Source organism: Cydia fagiglandana, chromosome 13 (genome assembly GCF_963556715.1).
Source record: "Cydia fagiglandana chromosome 13, ilCydFagi1.1, whole genome shotgun sequence".
In the NCBI taxonomy this organism is placed as follows: domain Eukaryota; kingdom Metazoa; phylum Arthropoda; class Insecta; order Lepidoptera; family Tortricidae; genus Cydia; species Cydia fagiglandana.
Window position 1 is genome coordinate 2,157,083 of NC_085944.1, and position 23,562 is coordinate 2,180,644.

Here is a 23,562-nt window from a genome sequence, read left to right on the forward strand (position 1 = left end):
TGTTTGTAATTACCTCGGGCTCAGGCGTGGTAGTTGTTGTGGTCGTAGTCCTGAATAGCACGGAGCTCTTAGTGCTCAACTTGATAGGCTTCCTCGTTGTGGTGGCTTCAGTGGTGGCCGCTTTGGTGGTGGGGGCCTTGGTGGTGGTCGTGGGTTTCTTGCAGAGCACGTTGCGAGCGAAGTCGCATGAGTCTGCGGCCTTGTTGAAGAAGAGACCTGGAGATGGTGTAATGTTTGTTTTAAGAGTTGTTTTAACAGCCATTTTGTTCAAGTTTATATAATAGCCACTATACTCAAGTGTAGTTTTTATTACGCAAGTGCTTTGAAGATTCAGAGGCTAAGGCCTTCCTTACCTAGAGACTCTTCCATTGGAGAAGGGGGACGGGGTGCCCTCAGCTTCTGAATTCTCAGAACTCGCGTGCGTTGATGAAAATATACAAAGTTATCCTCTCACAAGAGGATTTATATATTTTTAATCAAATCCCACACACGCTTATTTAACGCGGATTAAAGACACACTCGCCTTTATACTTCTTTGCAAATGTATGCACATCTCCTCGAAATATTTTTATTCAGTCAAGATCAACTGGTAAATAAAGAAACAGATTTCCTGCATAAGTTCCATTTATAAGTATGAGTCGAGGCTCGAACAATGGGTTGGAAGTAAATTAATGTCCAAAATCTCACCAGAAGGACAGGTGAACTGATGGGCCACGATGCCGAGGTTAGACGGGCCGGAGTCGAGGCACCAGAAGTACTTCTTGCAATCGCGCGGATGCTGGAAGAAGCCCTCGTCCGTGCACTTGAAATCTGAAAAAAAAAACGCAAGCATTTAAGTGGAATTGCTACACAATTTATATCAGGCGCATGTGGTTTTATTGAAGCCACTTTGCACATCGTAACTAAACGTACATAATTCAAACGCAGGTTTCTAAATTGCGATCATTGGAATGATGTGACAACAATAACTAATAAAAATTTTTAGATTCCATCGTCTCCCAATAGTCCTTACGGGCAAAGGCAGCATTCGCGCGGTGTACCCCTTACATTTCATTAAAGTGTTAAAAGGGTCTCTACGTGTTGATTTCGGCTCCGGTACGTATAGGTACGTCAAAGAAAAAAAAAGATTATATGCTGTTTACCTGATCCCGGGTCGGGGGTGGTTGGTGGCTCGGGGGTGACGATGTTCCAGGTGGGCGTGGTGCTCTTGGCCGAGGGTGCGGCACTCTTCCTGTTGTTGGTCTTAGCCCTGAAAGTTAACAATAACAAAATTAGGAACAGGAAAAAACACGGAGAGGTACCATAAAATTAGTAACCGGAGTCCTTAGCAGTGAGGGACCGACTTAGAAAAAAAAAACGTCGTAAGGATTGGTCGTATCTTATTAAGGCCTATAATAATCAAAAAGATAAGGTAATCAGTACCCGAGTAATTTTTTTTAACTAATATAGTTTATTAGAATAATACGCACAGGTACTTACAGTTCTTTAAACAATTTGAGTTCTAGGCCACTATAGAACTTTGTCGCTTGTACTAGATGATACACGGCATACATCCCCCAATAAGTACTGTTTGTCGTAGATAATAAACATATTGAATATATTGATTAATTATGACATGGTTTTACAGTGGCCTAGGAATCTAATTGGTTGACTGTACATAGACAGCGATTACAGATTTATTTATCGTATTGTATTTACATTACACAGTACATAGTTACATACATTGGTGCTGCTCTCTCGAGATTTTAATTTTACAGGACTTTGACAAGGTGTATAATATCATTATCAAACTGCACAACGGGACTTAATCGCGTATTTAAGTTTTAAGATTTACCTGCGACGAAAAACTCGCGCGGCTAGAAGATGTTGATGTCAACTTGAGCCAGTCTTCTCCTAGAATACGGGGACAACGCCGTCCTCGAAACGTCGGATGTAAATCTTAAAACTTAAATACGCGATTAAGTCCCGTTGTGCAGTTTGATAATGTTTAATAATCGAGAAAGTTTAAATCAGTGTTGTATAATATCAATTTAAGTCATTACTACTTACTTGGCAGCCGAGGCGGGTTTGGCGGTGGTGGTGGTGGTAGAGACTTTAGGTCTTGGTCGCCTTCTGTTACTGGAGCTCGATAGTTTAGGTCGCTCCGATACTACTGTATTGTCTGTCGATCTGTCCAGAAATTAAAGGAAATTAAATTATCCCTAAATAATTATGGCTTCATGGTTATTTGACTTACTTATGTTAAAATCGCAAAAGTCTTGAATTTTTACTACTTTTCTAAATCTTTCAAAAAGGTCGGCGTAAAAAAATACTGGCAATGGACCGACCACATCCAGGACACTTATTTTTTCTAGGAATTCTCTTAAAAATATAAAGTTGCCTTGTTGTTATTGCCTTCCTTTATTGAAGTTTGGGTTCGGCTACCTACCCAAGTTCAGTTAGCGCCTCTTGCACTATCCCATGAACCCTTTCTATTCTATTCGATTCTACTGGTAACCATGGTAACTCCAGGTTTAACCGGTTAATCCCGGGTTAGTGGGATGGTGGAAGTGGCGCTTTAGTGGAACTATGTGTTCTACTTACCCTAGTTTGGATATGTAAGCTTCCTTGGCAGCCTCGATGAGCGGGTAGGGCTTCTCGTGACACGTGCCGCGGAAGTCATCGTTGTCGATCGACCAGAACATAATGCCTTAGGAACAAAATTATTTTAATTATTGAGCAAAAAATTCATTGTAATATATCTAAAGACGGGGCTCATGGGCGCTAAGAATGCTGTACAGCGGTGTTACGCAAACGAATTCGAGTCAATCGTGCAGTCTAACACCACATCGTGATTGGTTGATGAGTTGGCATCACGCGCGCGATTGGTCTCAACTAGTTGCGTTAGACTACACGATTGGCTCGATTTCATGAGTGACATCGCTGAACTAGCACCATTCTTGCCCGTAAACAATACCGTCTTCACCATAAGGGCACACGGGGCCCGTGCCCAGGGCCCCCATCCTCAGAGGCCCCCGAAGGACAGACAGTAACAGTATATTCGAATACCCATAATAAATAGAAGATCATAGTAGAAAAATGTTAGTTTAATTCGCTTTCTTTACTTTCCAAAAGGACCTCAAATTCTTAAGTACCCAGGGGCCCCAGCATAGATTAAGACGGCCCTGCCCGTAAAGCCCATCTTTAGATATATATGTCAATGAAAAAATATTTCCATTTTACGAATGCTGACTTCAAATGAGCATTGGATATTGGTCGTAACTTTAAACAAAAGAAAATAAAGAAAATCCACCACGAATGTGGTGACTGAGATTCTTACCTCCTAGTCCATTCTCAGCCACATATTCCGCCTTCTTCTGAACAATTTCTATGTCGTCGTACCCAACCCACTGGTTGCCCTTGTACGCCACGGGTCCCATAGCATCCTTGTTAGGGTACATCACGGTCCACGGCTCATCCTCTTCGGCTGATGATTCCTCATCGGAGTCTTCTTCATCTGAGCTGATAGCTCGCTTCGTCCTTTTGGCCTTTAGGGCTTCGCAGATCTGGAATGTAGAAGTTGATTTAGTAACACAGATTTGTTGATGCTTGGTATGATCACTTGCAATGTCTTGGTCAATGATGACAACAAAATAAATATGAAACGCGATGAAAGTTCAGGTCTAAATGAAGATAAAATAATATAGGACAGCATTCAATAGAAGATACCCCACAATCTTAAAACCCAAAATTCTGTATCTACATACTCCTCAATATTATCCCAGAAACCAGGACTACCAGCCTCTCGGAATTCCAATAGAATTATGATAGGCCTCAATTCACATTGGGTATTGCCACTCATGTCTTTAGACCAGCATATACTTTGTATTATCGCGTATTGCCTTATACGGCAGATGCCCCGGTTCTAGCATATAACACCCTTTATGGCTAGTTGAAATTTTATAAATATATAAAATACTATTAATAATCTATTAAAATATTTTTTTTAGTTTTTAAACTTTTATGGTAACGAATTAGCGTTAAACGCAGTGCAAGTGTTTTTTAAACGTCAAACTTCTATAAAATTATGACGGTACCTATAAATACGACTTGCACTGGGTATGATATAAAAATCATTGCAGTCTTTTCTTGGTTTAACTCTAATATGTTTTGTGATGGTTTGTATAATAGAATTAGACAATAAATGGCCAAACCCGCCCAGAGGCCAGAACCAAGCATCCCAGGCAGGCCCTATTTTCTGCTTTCTTTCTTACCTCGTAATAAGCCAGATATCCCTTCTCCCTGGTCGCATCTCCCTGTTCGCCAGGGCCGTCGGCCGGCGCTCCGATCTCCGTCGCGTCAGGGTTGAACAGCGTGTATGATCGGCCGTACGTCGGTATACCAAGCACCAGCTTTTCGCGGTCGGCGCCATTTTCCAGGTAGAATTTGATCGTGTAGTCCTGAAAAAGAAAGGAGGATAATTAGTAATCTATACGATAAATTAGTAGTGTTTTGTATAAAATCTTTTGTATAATAAAAATCTCTAAAAAATGTTTAAAAAATATTAGACAAATAATATAATCCAAAATAAATCCATATGCAAATTACAGGGTGTTGCAAGCAATTATTAATTAAAGTCAATCCTGAAGAAGGCAGTGATTATTGTTTACGAAACAAAATATATTGTCGACGCAGTACTCGTTGGGCTCCTCCAGCGGGAACAAGGAGGCGTGGTGGTTGACGGCGGGCTCGAAGGCGGAGTGGTAGTCGTAGGTCGTTACTACAGTTGTCACAGTAGTAGTCACTTACGATGTTGAGTTCGTTGTCGACGCTGTACTCGTTGGGTTCCTCCAGCGGGAACAAGGGGGCGTGGTGGTTGACGGCGGGCTCGAAGGCGGAGTGGTAGTCGTAGTCAGCAGGTTACTGTAGTTGTCACAGTAGTAGTCACTTACGATGTTGAGTTCGTTGTCAACGCTGTACTCGTTGGGCTCCTCCAGCGGGAACAAGGGGGCGTGGTGGTTGACGGCGGGCTCGAAGGCGGAGTGGTAGTCGTAGTCAGCAGGTTACTATAGTTGTCACAGTAGTAGTCACTTACGATGTTGAGTTCGTTGTCGACGCTGTACTCGTTGGGTTCCTCCAGCGGGAACAAGGGGGCGTGGTGGTTGACAGCGGGCTCGAAGGCGGAGTGGTAGTCGTAGGTCAGCAGGTTACTACAGTTGTCACAGTAGTAGTCACTTACGATGTTGAGTTCGTTGTCAACGCTGTACTCGTTGGGCTCCTCCAGCGGGAACAAGGGGGCGTGGTGGTTGACGGCGGGGTCGAGGGCGGAGTGGTAGTCGTAGGTCAGCAGGTGACTACAGTTGTCACAGTAGTAGTCACTTACGATGTTGAGTTCGTTGTCGACGCTGTACTCGTTGGGTTCCTCCAGCGGGAACAAGGGGGCGTGGTGGTTGACGGCGGGCTCGAAGGCGGAGTGGTAGTCGTAGGTCAGCAGGTTACTACAGTTGTCACAGTAGTAGTCACTTACGATGTTGAGTTCGTTGTCGACGCTGTACTCGTTGGGCTCCTCCAGCGGGAACAAGGGGGCGTGGTGGTTGACGGCGGGCTCGAAGGCGGAGTGGTAGTCGTAGGTCAGCAGGTTACTACAGTTGTCACAGTAGTAGTCACTTACGATGTTGAGTTTGTTGTCGACGCTGTACTCGTTGGGTTCCTCCAGCGGGAACAAGGGGGCGTGGTGGTTGACGGCGGGCTCGAAGGCGGAGTGGTAGTCGTAGGTCAGCAGGTTACTACAGTTGTCACAGTAGTAGTCACTTACGATGTTGAGTTCGTTGTCAACGCTGTACTCGTTGGGCTCCTCCAGCGGGAACAAGGGGGCGTGGTGGTTGACGGCGGGCTCGAAGGCGGAGTGGTAGTCGTAGTCAGCAGGTTACTATAGTTGTCACAGTAGTAGTCACTTACGATGTTGAGTTCGTTGTCGACGCTGTACTCGTTGGGTTCCTCCAGCGGGAACAAGGGGGCGTGGTGGTTGACGGCGGGCTCGAAGGCGGAGTGGTAGTCGTAGGTCAGCAGGTTACTACAGTTGTCACAGTAGTAGTCACTTACGATGTTGAGTTCGTTGTCAACGCTGTACTCGTTGGGCTCCTCCAGCGGGAACAAGGGGGCGTGGTGGTTGACGGCGGGGTCGAGGGCGGAGTGGTAGTCGTAGGTCAGCAGGTGACTACAGTTGTCACAGTAGTAGTCACTTACGATGTTGAGTTCGTTGTCGACGCTGTACTCGTTGGGTTCCTCCAGCGGGAACAAGGGGGCGTGGTGGTTGACGGCGGGCTCGAAGGCGGAGTGGTAGTCGTAGGTCAGCAGGTTACTACAGTTGTCACAGTAGTAGTCACTTACGATGTTGAGTTCGTTGTCAACGCTGTACTCGTTGGGCTCCTCCAGCGGGAACAAGGGGGCGTGGTGGTTGACGGCGGGCTCGAAGGCGGAGTGGTAGTCGTAGGTCAGCAGGTTACTACAGTTGTCACAGTAGTAGTCACTTACGATGTTGAGTTAGTTGTCAACGCTGTACTCGTTGGGTTCCTCCAGCGGGAACAAGGCGGCGTGGTGGTTGACGGCGGGCTCGAAGGCGGAGTGGTAGTCGTAGGTCAGCAGGTTACTACAGTTGTCACAAGTAGTAGTCACTTACGATGTTGAGTTCGTTGTCGACGCTGTACTCGTTGGGTTCCTCCAGCGGGAACAAGGGGGCGTGGTGGTTGACGGCGGGCTCGAAGGCGGAGTGGTAGTCGTAGTCAGCAGGTTACTGTAGTTGTCACAAGTAGTAGTCACTTACGATGTTGAGTTCGTTGTCGACGCTGTACTCGTTGGGTTCCTCCAGCGGGAACAAGGGGGCGTGGTGGTTGACGGCGGGCTCGAAGGCGGAGTGGTAGTCGTAGTCAGCAGGTTACTGTAGTTGTCACAGTAGTAGTCACTTACGATGTTGAGTTCGTTGTCGACGCTGTACTCGTTGGGTTCCTCCAGCGGGAACAAGGGGGCGTGGTGGTTGACGGCGGGCTCGAAGGCGGAGTGGTAGTCGTAGTCAGCAGGTTACTGTAGTTGTCACAGTAGTAGTCACTTACGATGTTGAGTTCGTTGTCGACGCTGTACTCGTTGGGTTCCTCCAGCGGGAACAAGGGGGCGTGGTGGTTGACGGCGGGCTCGAAGGCGGAGTGGTAGTCGTAGGTCAGCAGGTTCATCCAGTCTAGGTATCTGAAAACGATAGATGACGTAGCTTAATAATTGTCGATGAAAAAAGTTTAAGAAGTGTAAAGCTCTTACGGTAGATGTCGCTAGGCGCCTCCCAAAGGACATAAAACGGACATAAGTGATATACTTAGTGGAAACATTCGCTGTCGTCGAGTGGAATCTCGATAGTTCAGTTGGCATAGCGGTGGGCTAGTGATGCAGAGTCGCGAGTTTTAGCGTCGATCGAGACTATATTCTTCGACTTTTCATTTATTTCTAAGATTTTGTGATATGAAAAGGACTTTAGACAGATGAGGGTCTCCATGTGAGTTTCAAATGTTTTACTGCTGAGTAAAAGCTTTAGTAGTAACTCAGCTTCGCCAACAAGTTACCATCTGGCCAATGTCACATGTTTCTGACAGTGAATGCAGTAGACGTGGACTATTTCTGTAAACATTCGTCAATCAAGCGACTGCGTGCTATTTAATGCGTGACGTCGCAACGTTTCTGAATAGAAGATTTATTTAATGCATAAGGTAAACGTACGTACTAGTGCTCGACATGCTAATGCCCAATAGATGACACCCTGCTATCACCTCTATTAACAATGACTTAAGTTTTAAGATGACATGTACTGGGACCGTGACGAGCACTAGTACGTTTACCTTACGATTATCTAGGTTTCGTTCAGCGTAAACAGAAGCACTAGAATCGACTCTTCTTATTATTACTTTATAGGAATTTGGTAGCTCATTGAATAAAAATGCAAGAAATTCTGATAACACTTACCTATTTATTCGACTGGTACTTCTAACCAAAGATAGGTACATGAAGAGAGTTACATTGACAGTGGCGCAAAGTAAGTAAAACTAGGAACTATTTTTTTTAAACAAGGCAGTGTTGACGTCTAGGAATTTAAATTTAATCTAAACGCCAATACTTTTAAGACAACACGCCAACTAACAGGTAGTCTAATATTTTAAGATTTTGTTTAGTTGATTGTTCTTCTAAAACATAAGTGACTACCTCAATTAGGTATGTCACCTTGAGACTAACAAGATTTGTGCTTTACTGTCTGAGTTTACAAAGAGTAGGCTGCTAAGTTCAAGCCTTGTCGACATGACTCATTAATTGCAATGTCAGGTCGGCACGTCTTTGTTCAAAGCTTTATAAACACGATAAAGAAAACGAAATTTAAATAACATGAATATGTCCAAGGTAGACGAGAAATCTATTAGACACGCACAAAAACGTAAGTAACATACCAACCTGTCATTAGTTTTATAAATGAGCTTTTAAGAATTCATCTTCTAGACTAATTTGTCTAGCTAAGGTCACTTCGGTCGGGTTAAAAAGAACTTTATTAACTACAGTGTAGTGATTGGAACTAGATTTATTCAAAAATGGTTATTTAAACTAAGTAACTAGTAGTTATGGTACAAAGTCATAGAGTCTGTGCCGATAGAGAAGAGTCGTGGATTTTATGGGAACCAATGCTGTTGTGGTTTACGGATGTATTGGTTTACGGGTGACGGACTGTAACACCTAAAATGTGTTTTGGAATAATTCTGCTTAAACCTGCCATGCCATTATTTGCCAGTTACGAGTGAATTGCAAAAAAAATTGCACCTACATAGTTAAGCACCTGTAATTAGTCTAAAGTTAATTGATTCCATTGTGTTACCACAGTTAAGCTATTTATATTTAAGTTAGACGTATGCTATAGTATAATATGTGTACGAAATAAATACAATACAATTTACAATGTTAATTTTCGTAACACAAATGAATCAATAATTAAGTTAAGACTAATCATAGTTTCTTATCTGCAAGCGCAGTTAAGAAGCAGTTATTTACGTACAATTTTTTTGCAATTCACTCTTACGTTACTAAATATCTAGGTATATAACCCTCAGTGAGAATGAAGTCCAAATGAGATTTAGACCCCGGAGACATTAAGTTAATTGGCGGTGTTGTACCGCAAGCCTCTCGAACTGTACGTACGTAATACTTGGCTACGGTAAGTAAATTGGGCTAATTTACTCGTAACTAAGTCACAGGAGTCATAAAGCCATTATGCCCCAAGTTTCGTTCAAAGTAGGTATTTAAAAAAAATCGATGAATTCCTATTTTTGGTACTGGTGTTTCGCTGATGGGGAAAGCTTGGAATCATTCTAACCTCAAACTAAATACAGCTCATGTATGTAACAGAAAATGTATGTACCTACTCTTATTGGTGTTCGAACGAATACATACCCAGTTATACTAGAGTAGAATATACTCGTATGTAGGTACAAGCATTTACCCTCTACCATAAACAAAATGATTCATTTTAGCAATTGATTTGAGGAATAAATTTTAATATTCAATTATCTGCCAAATGTAAAATTACTAGGAACAATACATTACATTAGTTAAAAGCACTTCCATCGCATAATAGCTACTTCAGTTTCTGATTGTATACAATTTTAAGTATTCAGTTAATAGAATGCATTTTGCATTTTATATTTCCTTTAATAAACCCCGGAGTGTATCTACTCTAATAAAATTAGACAAACAGAAAAATTTCGTAACCTTAATAACATTTTCTTCCATTGTATCCTATGTCTACTGGAACCATATTAACATGTCTTACACATAGTCTCATTATATTTGGACGATATTATGTTGTTTATCATATGATGCAAGAGTCACGGTCAGGAGATGTGGGGCGGGGAAACAGAGCATGCGACGCTTGCTCGAGAAAACAAGGAATTTGCATTGTTTAGCGAGATTAGAGATTGACCGAAAATGTTAGAATTATATGCTAAGTATTTTAAAAGACTTTTAAACTGAGGTACAATATACGCATTTTACCTAACCCTTGTACTTTCTCTCCCATTTATTGCAATGCCTAAAAGAAGAGTTATAATTTTAGCAATCTAACTATGTTATTTATGACGGATAATTCACCGACTCGTCGGAAGAAATTAATGAATCGATTATGAATTTGTGATGCATGAGATATTTATATTTTATATTTATTTATTTAATAAAGTGCGAGCTTACAGTACTACACCAATTCACTTACACACTAGAAAGATATATATGATGAGAGATGATATATGAGATGTTGATTTATCTTGATGGACAAAATATATAGGGTGGGCCAGAAGTCCGTTAACATTTGAGAAGTCGTTTTGAATAATAAAACATGTGGATAGTATAAAAACGTTTATTTACTATGAAAGTACACAGATTGGGGTTTTACTTTTAAAAAATAACGCTATCTAAATGCAACCCTTTCCTGTCCTGGCATTCAATCAATCTAGATTGGAAATTTTTCATCACTGCCCGCAAAGTGTTCTGAGTAATTGCTTGCATTTCGTAGCGAATATTTTCTTTTAATTCTTCTATGGTACTCGGGTTGCTGATATAAACTTTACTTTTGAGATATCCCCATAGATAAAAATCCATTGGGGATAAGTCTGGGCTTCGTGGTGGCCAATTTATGTTACCTCTTTTAGAGATCACTTTTTCTCCAAACAATTCCCGGACGGCGGCAAGAGCATCATTAGAGGTGTGACAAGTTGCACCATCTTGCTGAAACCAAGTCCGCTTGTTGAAGCCCTTAAAGTTTTGCAGTGCAGGAGCAAAAAAATTTTGCAACATTTCAACATAACGCACTGTATTTACAGTTATGGGACGTTGTCGACAATCTTCATAAAAATAGGGACCAATTATTCCCGTGGCAGAAATTGCTGCCCACACAGTTACCTTGGGCGAGTGTAATGGCCTTTGATGCTTTAGTTGCGGGTTACTGTCACTCCACTACCTGCAGTTTTGCCTGTTGACGTGGCCATTAAGGTGAAAATGTGCCTCATCTGAGAAGAATATGTTGTTATACTCCCGAAACCTCCCAAGCATTTCATCAGCAAAGGCGAGCCTTTTCTCAGAATCATCAGGCTTCAATTCCTGTATAATTTGTATTTTATACGGATGCAGGTGTAGATCATGGTGCAAAATTCTGTTTAAAGTCGATTTGGATACGTCTAAGACTGTAGAACGCTTCCGAGTTGAGAGATCAGGATGACCTTGAACTGACGCTCGAACACGCTCTACGGTTTCAGGGTCACGCGACGTTCTTGGCCGGCCGGATCTAGGCATATTTAATGTCGAACCCGTCGTTTCGAACTTCTGAACCCATTTTTTAACGGTTTGAACAGATGGGGCAAAATTATTATTGCGTACATTGTAATTATTGCAAAATTTTCTCTTGGCCACAGTTGCAGAATCGTGGTTTCGGTAATACTCGCGGACACAAAACGCACGTTGTTCTCCGGTAAAGGACGCCATCGTACTAAATTCCTAATGGCTGCTCTTTCATTTGACATATCCCGCACTCCCCTCCGTCCGCCAAAACTGACACAGCGGCAAATTCAAATGTTAACGGACTTCTGGACCACCCACGTAGTTTTTCATATAGGTAAGTAGTATTGTTCTTTGACGTCATTTCAATATACCAATTAATAATTGTTTGTAATCCACTGTTGCAAGGCATACTGAGCAATTTCATGCAGGCCTTTAAAAAATAAGGACACGATACGATAAAGCAATCGTCACGTAAAATAAGGACACAATAAGGCAATCCTAATTCCCCATTCTGAGGGCTTACCCTGTCACACTTACGTACGAATTTACAAGTGCGACAGAGAGACAACACGTCGAACGTGGTTCGCGGTAGGCCCTCTGTACCTAAGTAGATTTAGCAACGATTCAGGGCCGCGGAGGAGCCTAGCGCCCGTCCCCATTGTATTCATTGTACATTCAAATCAGTTGCGACACGTGATAATGACGAGTGGGATGTAATGTGGGCTAGAAAAGTGCTTGGCGAATAGGGGGTTCATTATAACGATGAATATAAAAGTTGCAGCGGTGCATCAAAGAAATCCGGCAGGCTGGAGTAGGCAAGTCATAGTATATAAATCTAATTCTTTGTACGCGTCGACACTGTAGTTTCTGTAATATATATAGTGCCGTATGTTTTATAATTAAATGATTTTTCTTATAAGTACCTATGTGAACTGTAATATTTAAAGGATAATATTCAACAAGCCCGCTGTTTGTAAGATTAACGTAACAAGCTACAGTTTCAAATCTGTTATTTTAATTAGCACATTTTACGTCGAAAGCGAAATCTTTGGAAATATAAACTAGACTGAACTAACGGATTTCAATTAAGCAACAGGGATTTATTAAACCATTTACCGATAGGAATACTACAAATAACCTAGTAATTAAATCCCGTTTACGGGGTAAGAAAACAATTACGACCGCTTAAGCAAGAACTTTTATGATTGACTAACTTTCCCGAAAAGCAATCACACTCCCACACCATAGGAGAAAACGTTTCCTTTACAATTAGCATATATGCTCGCATGCAACGCGACCTTTACGTAACCACAAGTTAATTGACACCAATAGCGCTACCAAAACACCCGTCAACGCTACTACATGTCAGTGAGCGCTACGCATCGCATATAGTTGCAATTATATGTGGTGTCACGGTTTATTTCTTTAACTTGTAAGTCTACGAAAACATCTGTTTAAATTTATACTCAATGTCAGAGCAGTAGAGCTCAAAATTGTAAATTATGTGATTAGATGCTTTAGCTATACAGCGATATGCAAATCGGGTTGGGAAAGAGTCACACGTTGTTCTAGTCCAATGTCAGATTGGGTAAGAGAGTGTGAGTGTGAATGATAAGGTGGGAACTTACGTTGATTGCGCCTATACGAATGAAAAAAGATGTAATGATAATTGTATTATTGCTTAATTCAACCATACATTTAAAAAAGGCAAACTTGAAATATGAACGCGAAAATTTACGATGAAAACTATAGCCACAAGGTATCAACCACCTCGATACTCTTGGAGGCTGATAGCCTCTTCTTAGTTCCCTAACTCTAAAAGTATTAAATTCTTAGAGCATTTAATAACCGGAGTCGCCTTTAGGAACTTACTAGCTACTGTATGGACTGACGTTTATCTGACATGGCTTTTGTACGTTACATACAAATAACCATACATTTGAAATACCTCTCCCCCGCAAAAATTGGCAGACTGTTTTGTACAGAAAATGACGGACAAGGCCTCTCCAGTTACTAAATGCTCTAAGATTAAATTATATTACTTTATGCCAAAGAGAATAGATAGTATAGAGGGCTATTGCCAAAGTAAATTTTGTAGTCACGGTACATTTACTGCCATCTATCGACACACGATTAAAACTTAAAATAAAATTGAAAATGTATAAATTAATCAAAATATGTTTACGGATAAATTATTTTAAATTTTTATTGTTCCATACTGACCCATGTTCTTTCACTGATATGTGTTAAAATTGTTAAATATGAAACGGTGTCGTCAACGCCATCTAGCCGAGAATAGGCCAAAGGTGTGTACGTCATCTATTCGAGAATGACTTTTTCTTGATTTCCGAGGCACGTTTTTTTCTTACACTTCTCGTCTCGTCTCGGGGTAGCCTCATTCCCTAGAGACCGCGTCCCCAGGTGGCGGATAGGGGAACGCCCTCCCGGGCGAGGCAACTCGCCCGGAAGGCAGGAGGGAAATAAAATACCTCCCGCGGACCACAAGGCCGGAGAAGGACACTCCGAAATAAAACCTCGACGGTAGGCTCCTCTGACGTATTCGGAATCTAGGCTACTGGCGTACTGCGTATCTAGGTTGGGGTTCGCAGAAGAGATGGCGGCGGAGGAACCAGTTGGTCAACGGCGGCTCTCAGGCCTTCCAGGAAGGCTACAACCTTGGCGTCAGGTGGCAACCGGCCGTAAAACTTAAAGCCAACCTCAAAACTCCAAATATGGCAAGAACAAAAAAGAAAAGAGCGATTAATGCTAGGGCGTACCCCTTAGGCGACGACAAAAACCAAGGATGCAATAATAATGCTAGGGCGTTCCCCCAAAGCGACGGAGCCGTCACTAGAGAGACCAAAAGACAGCCTAAAATGCGTTTCGCCAGCTGGAACGTGGGCTCTATGACGGGACGCAGCGCAGAATTGAGCGAAGTCTTGCACAGGAGACGCATCAACATTTGTTGCATCCAGGAGACGAAATGGAAAGGGTCGAAAGCGCGCAACATAGGCCATAATTACAAACTCATCTACCACGGCAATGGGCCACGGAACGGAGTAGGAATTGTGATCGATAAAGACCTCCAAGACCGCGTAGTGGACGTCACCCGGGTTAGCGATCGTATAATCGCTATCAAGTTTGCCCTGGATGATCAATCTTGTATGAATATCATAAGCGCATATGCGCCGCAAGTGGGATGCTCAAATCATGAGAAACAAATATTCTGGGAGGAATTTAACGATCTTTTACAATCCATACCCCCGAACGAATCAAAATACATAGGAGGAGACCTGAATGGCCACGTTGGAAACACCTCAACTTCCTACCATAGAGTACACGGCAACTTCGGGATAGGCCAGATGAATGCGGAAGGTGAGAACATACTGCAGTTTGCAATAACACATGACCTTGCTATTGTTAATACCTTTTTTGCCAAGCCACTAAAACATCTCATAACGTATAAAAGTGGAGGTGCTAGTACCCAAATAGATTACATCTTAGCGGATCGTCCCCGGCTGAAATCCTTCAAGGACTGCAAGGTGATCCCAGGCGAGCCACTAACCTCACAGCATCGTATTCTTGTTGCTGAGTTTACAATGCCTAAACCTATTAAGGTTGTCAAAGATAAGCTCACCAATATACGCTGGCATAAACTGGACAGGCAAGAGGGTAATTATCTAACGGAAGACATCACTAACCATCTAAAAGAAATGCAAAAACTAGACTCGACGAACGCAAAATGGGACCACTTTCGGAAACTATGCACTGAAAGAGCCATTCATCATCTAGGCATGTCCAAGGGTCCCATTCACGACAAAAAAGACACTAAGTGGTGGCAAGGAGATGTCAAACAAAGAATTGATCAAAAGAAAATCTTTTTCAAAATCTGGCAACATAGCAAGGACGATAAAGATCTTGACTTGTACAAAGTAGCAAAAAAGGAAGCAAAACGAGCAGTTGCGCAAGCCAGAGCATCATCAAGGGACGATTTCTATACCAAACTCGAAGCAGCCATAACTGATAAAGAGATCTTCCAAATCGCTAAGCAAAGGCATAACAACTCAAAAGATACCAAAACCATCAAATACATTAAAGACAAAAGTGGCCGACTACTAACGTCAAATAAGGAAATACAAGAGAGGTGGAAGGAGTATTACTCGAATTTACTCAACGAAACCTATCCTTGTAAACCACTACCAGAAATCCCTTGTGTACAAGGGCCAATACCGAGCATTAGCAAAGAAGAAGTCGAGACCGCTATAAAAAAGATGGCCAATCACAAAGCTACTGGGCCTGACGAAATTCCAACGGAACTGTTGAAAAGGCTTGGCGATGAAGGAGTTTCTTTTCTGACGGATTTGTTTAATGGTATTCTGACAGATGGTATTCCGGACGAATGGAGGCGTAGCTACTTGGTACCGTTTTTCAAAAACAAAGGTGATCTGAGAGATTGTGGGAACTACAGAGCAATAAAGCTAATACCACACTCCTTCAAAATTTGGGAACGCGTTATAAGCAAAAGACTTAGCCAGTTGACCAATATCAGTGAGAACCAATGTGGTTTTGTAGCCGGAAAGTCCACTACTGATGCTCTCCACACACTCAGGTTACTGATTGAAAATTACAGAGATAACAAAGCCGACCTCCACATGGTATTCATCGATCTGGAGAAAGCTTTCGACCGCGTGCCCAGAAAACTCATTTGGCATTCACTACGCGCCAAATATGTTCCAGAATACTATATTTCTATAGTGATGGACATGTACAAAGACGTGAAGTCAACCATCCGAAGTCCTGCTGGCAATAGCGATGAATTCCATGTGGGGGTGGGTGTCCACCAGGGATCAGCTCTCAGCCCGTTGTTATTCAATTTGGTGATGGACCACCTCACGTCGCACATACAACGTCCACCCCCATGGGATTTGCTCTACGCAGATGATATAGTTTTGATAAGCGAAGACGTAAAAGAGCTGCAAAACATTCTAGAAACCTGGAGAGTAGCCCTGGAAGACGGCGGACTGCGAGTAAGCCGACAGAAGACTGAAGTGATGCACTGCAACTTCAGTGGTGCCAACGTCCGAAGCACAATTAACTTGGACGGCAACCCTCTGAACGAAGTAACGAGCTTCAAATATCTTGGCTCGAACATGCAAAACGACGGATCCATAGATGCAGATATCGTTAACCGTATCAACACTGGATGGGTGAAGTGGCGTGAGCTCACGGGCGTTCTTTGCGATAAACGAATGCCAGTTCATATTAAGGGCAAAGTTTATAAGGCAGCTGTGCGCCCGGCAATGACATACGGCTCTGAGTGTTGGCCACTCAAAAAAGACCAAGTCGCTAAACTGCATGCAGCGGAGATGAGGATGCTGAGATGGGCTGGCGGAGTAACGCTGTTGGATCATGTTAAGAATATCCACGTTAGAGGCAGTTTCAGAGTAACGCCAATCGAAGAAAAACTCACGGAAAATCGACTCCGATGGTATGGCCACGTCATGAGGCGCCCACTAGACCACATGGCGAGAAAGGTGCTAGAGATGAGTGAGAAGCCTAGGGGTCGCGGGAGGCCCAAGACAACATGGATAGGTCTTGTAAAAAGGAACCTTAAAGAAAAAAGAATACCACCAGAGACGACCCAGGACAGACGCTCCTGGCGACGCCATATAAGGAGAGCCGACCCCAAGTAAATGGGACAAGGCTAGGAAGAAGAAGAAGAAGAAGTTTTTTTCTTACACTTATTTATTCATCTTATACGAAGTTACATATATATATATATATATATATATATATATATATGTCTTTGATATACTTTATGCTAAAGCCGCGTAGTAAATTAAATCTCTAAAATACAGGTGAAACTAACTGAAGCTGTAACTATGATTAAGAAGTAGGTACTTACTGGTTCAAAGTCTTGACGTCGAATCCCTTCTGAATATACTCGATGCCAGCAGGCACAGCCATCGTGAGCAGGAGGCGAGGTTTTCCAGTCTTCTCGCTCTCTCTTTCGAACTCGTCTCTTAGTTCTTTGACGAGTTTGGCGTAGTTCTCTCTGTCTTTCGGCTTGCCGCCGTCGCGGAACGCGGGGTACTCCCAGTCCAGGTCCAGACCGTCGAAGTGGTTCTGTCTGAGGAACTGTGGAGGAGATTTTGATATTAGTGAACTATTTGGACCCGGGTATGTCCTTAAACTACGTCCAAGACCACCGGTGGACAGGCAGCAGCGTCCCTCAAATTCGGTGTACTCGACTGCGATCGCCAACCCGCCTGCCAAGCGTGGCGATTATGGCATTCACCCCCCATAACAAGGGGGAGGCCTATGTTCAGCAGTGGACGTCTTATGGCTGAGATGATGATGATGATGATGAACTATTATACTTCGTTTTTTTTAGCATTAGAAATTAGGTATTAGGTATCTTGATGTGTCTTTTAATTGAAAAACACATTTTAAAAATAAGTTACGGCAAATATGTAACAATTATGAATGTAATACGATCATTTATATTCTTCTGCTTCCAAAAGTAATAGTTACTGATTTTTATAAAGCGTTTTTCAATTAAAAGACATGTCAAGATCGCTTATACCTTCTTGCAAGTTCTTTCTAATGCTAAAAAAACGAACTTTAGGCGTTTATGAGCTAAAGATCAGTTTTCCTAGGATAGCGGTCTCCATACTTAATAATACTGCTAAATGTAGATGTCGTAGTATTTGTATGGAGACGGCCGCTATTTGACGGCACCGCTATCCTAGGAAACTAGAGCATTAGAGAGGTATTCCTGTCCAATTTATTGGTCCAATGTGTATTTTCGTCTCACAGTTTGAGAGTGAGACAGGTGGAATACCAGCCTAAGAGGCATTTATAAGATTATAATAGATTTTTATAGTGTTGGCGAGACGTTAACTTTCTCAAAAGGCATTTCATCCAATTACGTTTTGTACAAATAAATGTTTTTCCACATTATCAGTAACTTAAAGCTTTCTTATTTGGCTGCACCGAGTGCCACGGGATAGTACCTATAATATTGCGGCGAATGCTAAAATAATCCTCCAGCGTGAAATTTGACTTGATAGTACCCAATTGGAACAATTCTTATAAGATGTCTGACAGATCAGTATCGTATCGGTGTGATAACTTATAAGCCTTGTACGAATTGGGCCGAGAAGCAAATAACTCGAATCTAGACACGCGGCACCGTGTCAAGCCAAGTTCAAGCAAAGGAACGGGCTAGCCAGCGCCGAGTATAAATAGTATAATATTACACGATTGAATTTACCCGCTAGACACTCATAAACTAACGGCTCGATTCAGAAAATGAATTAGATTTCTACTAGACTTCAACAAGTTACGTTACGATACGGATAATTTAAAGATATTCGTAAGATAGATATATCAAATTTGACGTTTCCGCGATTCTGGAGGTCCTCTTGAACGATTTCGACAAGTTATGACTTAGATATCCAAGTCACATCTAGTCGATATCTAATGTAGATCTAGATGCTCTCTAAATCGTCTCAAGATCTTGTGATTATCTCGAAATCCGAAAAGGCCTGTAAGTAAGTAAAGTGCGTACGATATAATATTAGGTATCCAATCCAAAAGGCAATTAAATGAATACTATCCCAACTTGTACAGATTGATATCTAACTAGTAGTATTACTATTAATAATGTTAATGGGCATCGAGGTACACTTAGCCAGGCTAATGCTGGTCATTTTAGGTCCACGTCGGCTAGTTATAGTGGCTCGTAGAAAGGGGCAGTCCTGACGGTGAAAGTGGTACAGTCAGCTATGGTATTTGCGCTACTGTAAATTGTGTGTATCAGGAGTATCTTATGATCTAATATAAAACAGAGTATAAACAAAGTACGACTGTGACGACGAATGGGACCGGGACATTAAGCCGTGGACCGATTCATATAATAATAATCATTAAGAGTTGATATTAGTTACATAATGTAAAGTATGAATATACCTAATAAACACGCGTATTCCGCAATAGGCTTCTATGTAAGAAAGGTAATAAGGGAATAAACGTATACATATTGTTGTATTGTATCATAATAAAGCAAGCATCAAAGCATCATACATATATGACGTGTAGTATACCTAAATTATTTTTCTTTTTTTTTTTAAGTAAGGTGTATATTGATATAACTTTAAGAAGTGTCATCAGTTCACCTCTGTATCATAAATAAATAAAAAATTAAAAGTGATAATCTGTATAAAATTAAAAATAAAGAATATATAATTTACGATATACTAGGAGACCGAGCGCACGTGTTACGTGCGTATCGAAGAAAATATGTAGAATCTGGTTTTAAGGAAACCCGAATTCTACAAAAACAGGTAAGAAACGAGTCTCAAGCTGACGGACACATAAATACGAATTCACACTCAAAAGTGAAATTAAAAGTGGAACTTGTTCTGTTGACTGTACTTGGCTCATATTTTATATCATAAGAAGCTTATCTATTTGTTATTAACATTTAAAATAACATTATTAAGTACGATTTTTATTTATTTCATAAGATCCATCTTAACATGTGTAACCCGTAAGATTTTTTCGGTTACCGCGATAAAGAATCATGAAATAAAACTGATATAATCATATTTCGAACTCTTCACAGCTTTCGCGTCGGGGTGTAGGTATTTTAAACCATTATTAACGCCGCTCCAATATTATTGCGGCGCTATGCGACGTAAGCGCCAGCCGCCATAAGGTACCTTTTTCCGTGGAACGTCACATATTAATCCATTATAATTATTTTATTTCATAACACATTAAGCTTAATAATTAAACGCAAAGTATATTTTTCGTTTAAACTCAAATTCTCAGAAAAACAATGTTATAATTATTTTATGTTAAATCAGGAAGCATTCAACAAAATTTAAATATGAAGCTTTTCATTAAATGCCCCATTTTGTTTAGGTACCTAATACTTGGCAATAGGTAACGGGAATGTTATGTACCTAACCCGTGCCCATGCGCAGCTTTCGTAACGCCGTCATCGGTAATAGAATGCTACTTTGTCTATGTCCAGCCGGGCTGGCATCTCGTCCCTGACGAAATAGGACTTCACTGGTTCCCGTCCATTACATAACATCGACACATTCAAATGTTAAATAGGGTGAAGACCTTACTAGATACGTAACCGTTATTTTGTTTATTATGTTATGGTGTCGGTAACTAATAATGGCGTTATTCATAAACGCGTTACTGGTCTGAATTAGCTATGAATCGTTTGTCTTTATCTGTCATTTTGACTTATGTATTTGTAAGAAAGGGATAAAACATAATTTAACTAAATCAGGCCCGTAAAGTTTTATGAATAAGAGGGTAAGTCATTAAAATTTAACAACACATATGCTTCAAGAGCACATCCGACTTGTCAAAATATCAGGTCATGACATGGCGAAACGTAAGTATTTGTATAAATTTAAGATACAAGTATATTATAGCAAAAACCATACTTGAGATTGGAGCTAAATTTATTTGCGGGAAATGTCTCCAAAGATCTATCATTATTTTCCTTCTTTACGGTCATGATCATAATACCGTACCATAATACTACTATCCTACCGATTACATTTCAACTAATACATCCACTAGTGCATTGATCAACACGTCTCCATATAGGAAATACGCGAATCGAAATGCAATTTCCTCGACGGAAGATAGAAATCGGCGGACTTCCGAACAATATACCGACTCAATCCAGCCTTAATAAGGCTTATTAGTGATAGGAATGTCCGTAACGAATAGTATCTCCGTATATCTACGTAATTGGTGACAACTTTAATGTAATGCCGTAAGAGCTATTTTTTAACCGACTTCCAAATCCCAAAGGAGGAGGTTATCAATTCGGTTGTATGTTTTTTATTTTTTTTATTTTTTATGTTTGTTACTCCATATCTCCGTCATTACTGGACCGATTTTGAATATTATTTTTTTGATTGTATGTATATGCATACAGATTGGTCCCGATTTTGTCAAAATCTAGTTCTGATGATGGGATCCATGAGGAATCGACGGAACTCCTCAAATCTTAAAGGCATACACATGGTGATTTTTGTGTTTTTATCAACAAATCAAGCATATACATTCAAAAACGTGACATTTGATGAAGTGGAACTGCTGATGATGATCAGAACGGAACTCTTCAACGACGCATAGTTCACCTTTGGCGATTTGTCCTCTTCGTTATGTTTGTTAAGCAAGTTTAGTTTTTAAGCCACAATTTTATCAAGCTTGAGTTCTGATGATGGGATCCATGAGAAATCGAGGGAACTCCTCAAATTTTAAAGGCATGCGTATAGAGATTTTTGTATTTTCATCAGAAAATCAAGCATTTTCATTAAAAACTGTCGCATTTGATGAAGTGGAACTGCTGATGATGATCAGAACGGAACTCTTCAACGACGCATAGTTCACCTTTGGCGATTTGTCCTCTTCGTTATGTTTGTTAAGCAAGTTAAGTTTTTAAGCCACAATTTTGTCAAGCTTGAGTTCTGATGATGGGATCCATGAGAAATCGAGGGAACTCCTCAAATTTTAAAGGCATGCGTATAGAATTTTTTGTATTTTCATCAGAAAATCAAGCATTTTCATTAAAAACTGTCGCATTTGATGAAGTGGAACTGCTGATGATGATCAGAACAGAACTCTTCAACGACGCATAGTACATGTTTGGTGATTTCGAATTTCGATTTTGACTTGGACTGGGACCCGGACTCATACCCGGATCCGGTTCGGACCCGGACTCGGACTCGGACTCGGACCCGGACTCGGACCCGGACTCGGATCCGGACTCGGACCCGGACTCGGACCCGGACCCGGACCCGGACTCGGACCGGGACTCGGACCCGGACTCTGACTCAGAGACCCGGACCTTGACCCGGAAAACCACTATGATACCTAAACAAAATAAACCACTATGATTACCTACCATAAAATGTGGGTATGATGATGCCAAACCCGTCCCGCTCAAACTCCCGTACACCGCACCGCATGCGCCGTTAAGTGGGTTAGGTTAGGTTTGAACTGCGATCCTCACAGAACCGAACAAAAGTGGGTTAGGTTTGATTAGAACTGCGAGTCTTACAGAAACGAAATGCTACTAGAAAAGTGGATTTGATTAGGTTCGAACTGCGATCCTCACAGAACCGAACTGCTATCAGAGAAGTGGGTTAGGTTAGGCTAGAACTGCGACCCTTACGGAAACGAAATGCTACTAGAAAGTACTGGTTTTACCTCCTTTTCTACATAGTGCACCATCTACCATAATATTTCACCGCGCCCCATAGAAGTCGGTTTTATTTTCTTAAAAATTATGGATTGTGATCTTGTTAAAATTCTGTAGACAATACATCCTATTCAAAGTTTGTAGCAGAATGATAATGTACGGTAAATTGCAACGACAATGTTTTGATGGCTAGATATATGTATACCTACTCTAGATAGTCTGGCTCTAAAGATTATAGATATTTACATTCAATTTACTCATTTTTAAATCCCTTACGTACGTTAGCAAAAGGGTTTGTAGGTCTGTTGATGACATAATTAATAAGCACTTTAAGTCCGATACACAAACAATTTGTAATACTTTTGCGTACGGTTTTGAAGACAATGTTAAAAAAATATGCTCGCCATGTAACATCAAATTATTACCCCATGGGACGTCCCACCAACAACCAACTGTATCTATGAGGCTAAAAAGAGCAACAAATGATGTAATCTTAAAAATTATAAATCATATGAATAAAAAAAAAAGCCCAGGTATTGATAACATACGGGTCAGAGATTTGTTATGTATTAGCACAGAGATAACGCCGGTCATCACACACCTAATTAACGCATGCATTTCCACGTCCTCATACCCCGATCAATTAAAAATAGGTATAGTTAGGCCCATTCATAAGAAAGGGGCGTACAATGACGTAAATAATTATAGACCAATTACGATTTTACCATGCATTGATAAGATAGTTGAGAGGTATATCGGCGATGAGATAACGAGTTTCCTTTCTAAAAACAACATAATAAATGATAAACAATATGGGTTTCAAAAGGGTCGAAATACTTCCCAGCTGTTATCAACATTTGTCAATGAGGTCAACCAGCAACTGAATAACAGAAATCAGGTGCTGGTTGTCTTCATTGACTTCAGCAAAGCATTCGATGTTTTAAATTATAACACGCTATTTTATAAGCTTAAAACGGTAGGTATACAGGGCC

The 23,562-nt window shown here is 41.3% G+C and overlaps 1 protein-coding gene across 1 annotated transcript in view; it reads right to left on the minus strand.

Moving 5' to 3' along the window:
- LOC134669865 (mucin-5AC) overlaps nt 1-23,562 on the minus strand; it is a 178,464-nt gene that overhangs the window by 55,468 nt on the left and 99,434 nt on the right. Inside the window, exons 5-13 of the mRNA XM_063527483.1 lie at nt 17,231-17,463; nt 7,089-7,218; nt 4,254-4,439; nt 3,320-3,545; nt 2,584-2,689; nt 2,050-2,169; nt 1,143-1,249; nt 688-810; nt 14-216 (exon numbers count right to left, since the gene is read on the minus strand). Of these exons, the coding sequence (XP_063383553.1) occupies nt 14-216; nt 688-810; nt 1,143-1,249; nt 2,050-2,169; nt 2,584-2,689; nt 3,320-3,545; nt 4,254-4,439; nt 7,089-7,218; nt 17,231-17,463 (1,434 nt within the window). The remainder of the gene's footprint in view (nt 1-13; nt 217-687; nt 811-1,142; nt 1,250-2,049; nt 2,170-2,583; nt 2,690-3,319; nt 3,546-4,253; nt 4,440-7,088; nt 7,219-17,230; nt 17,464-23,562) is intronic.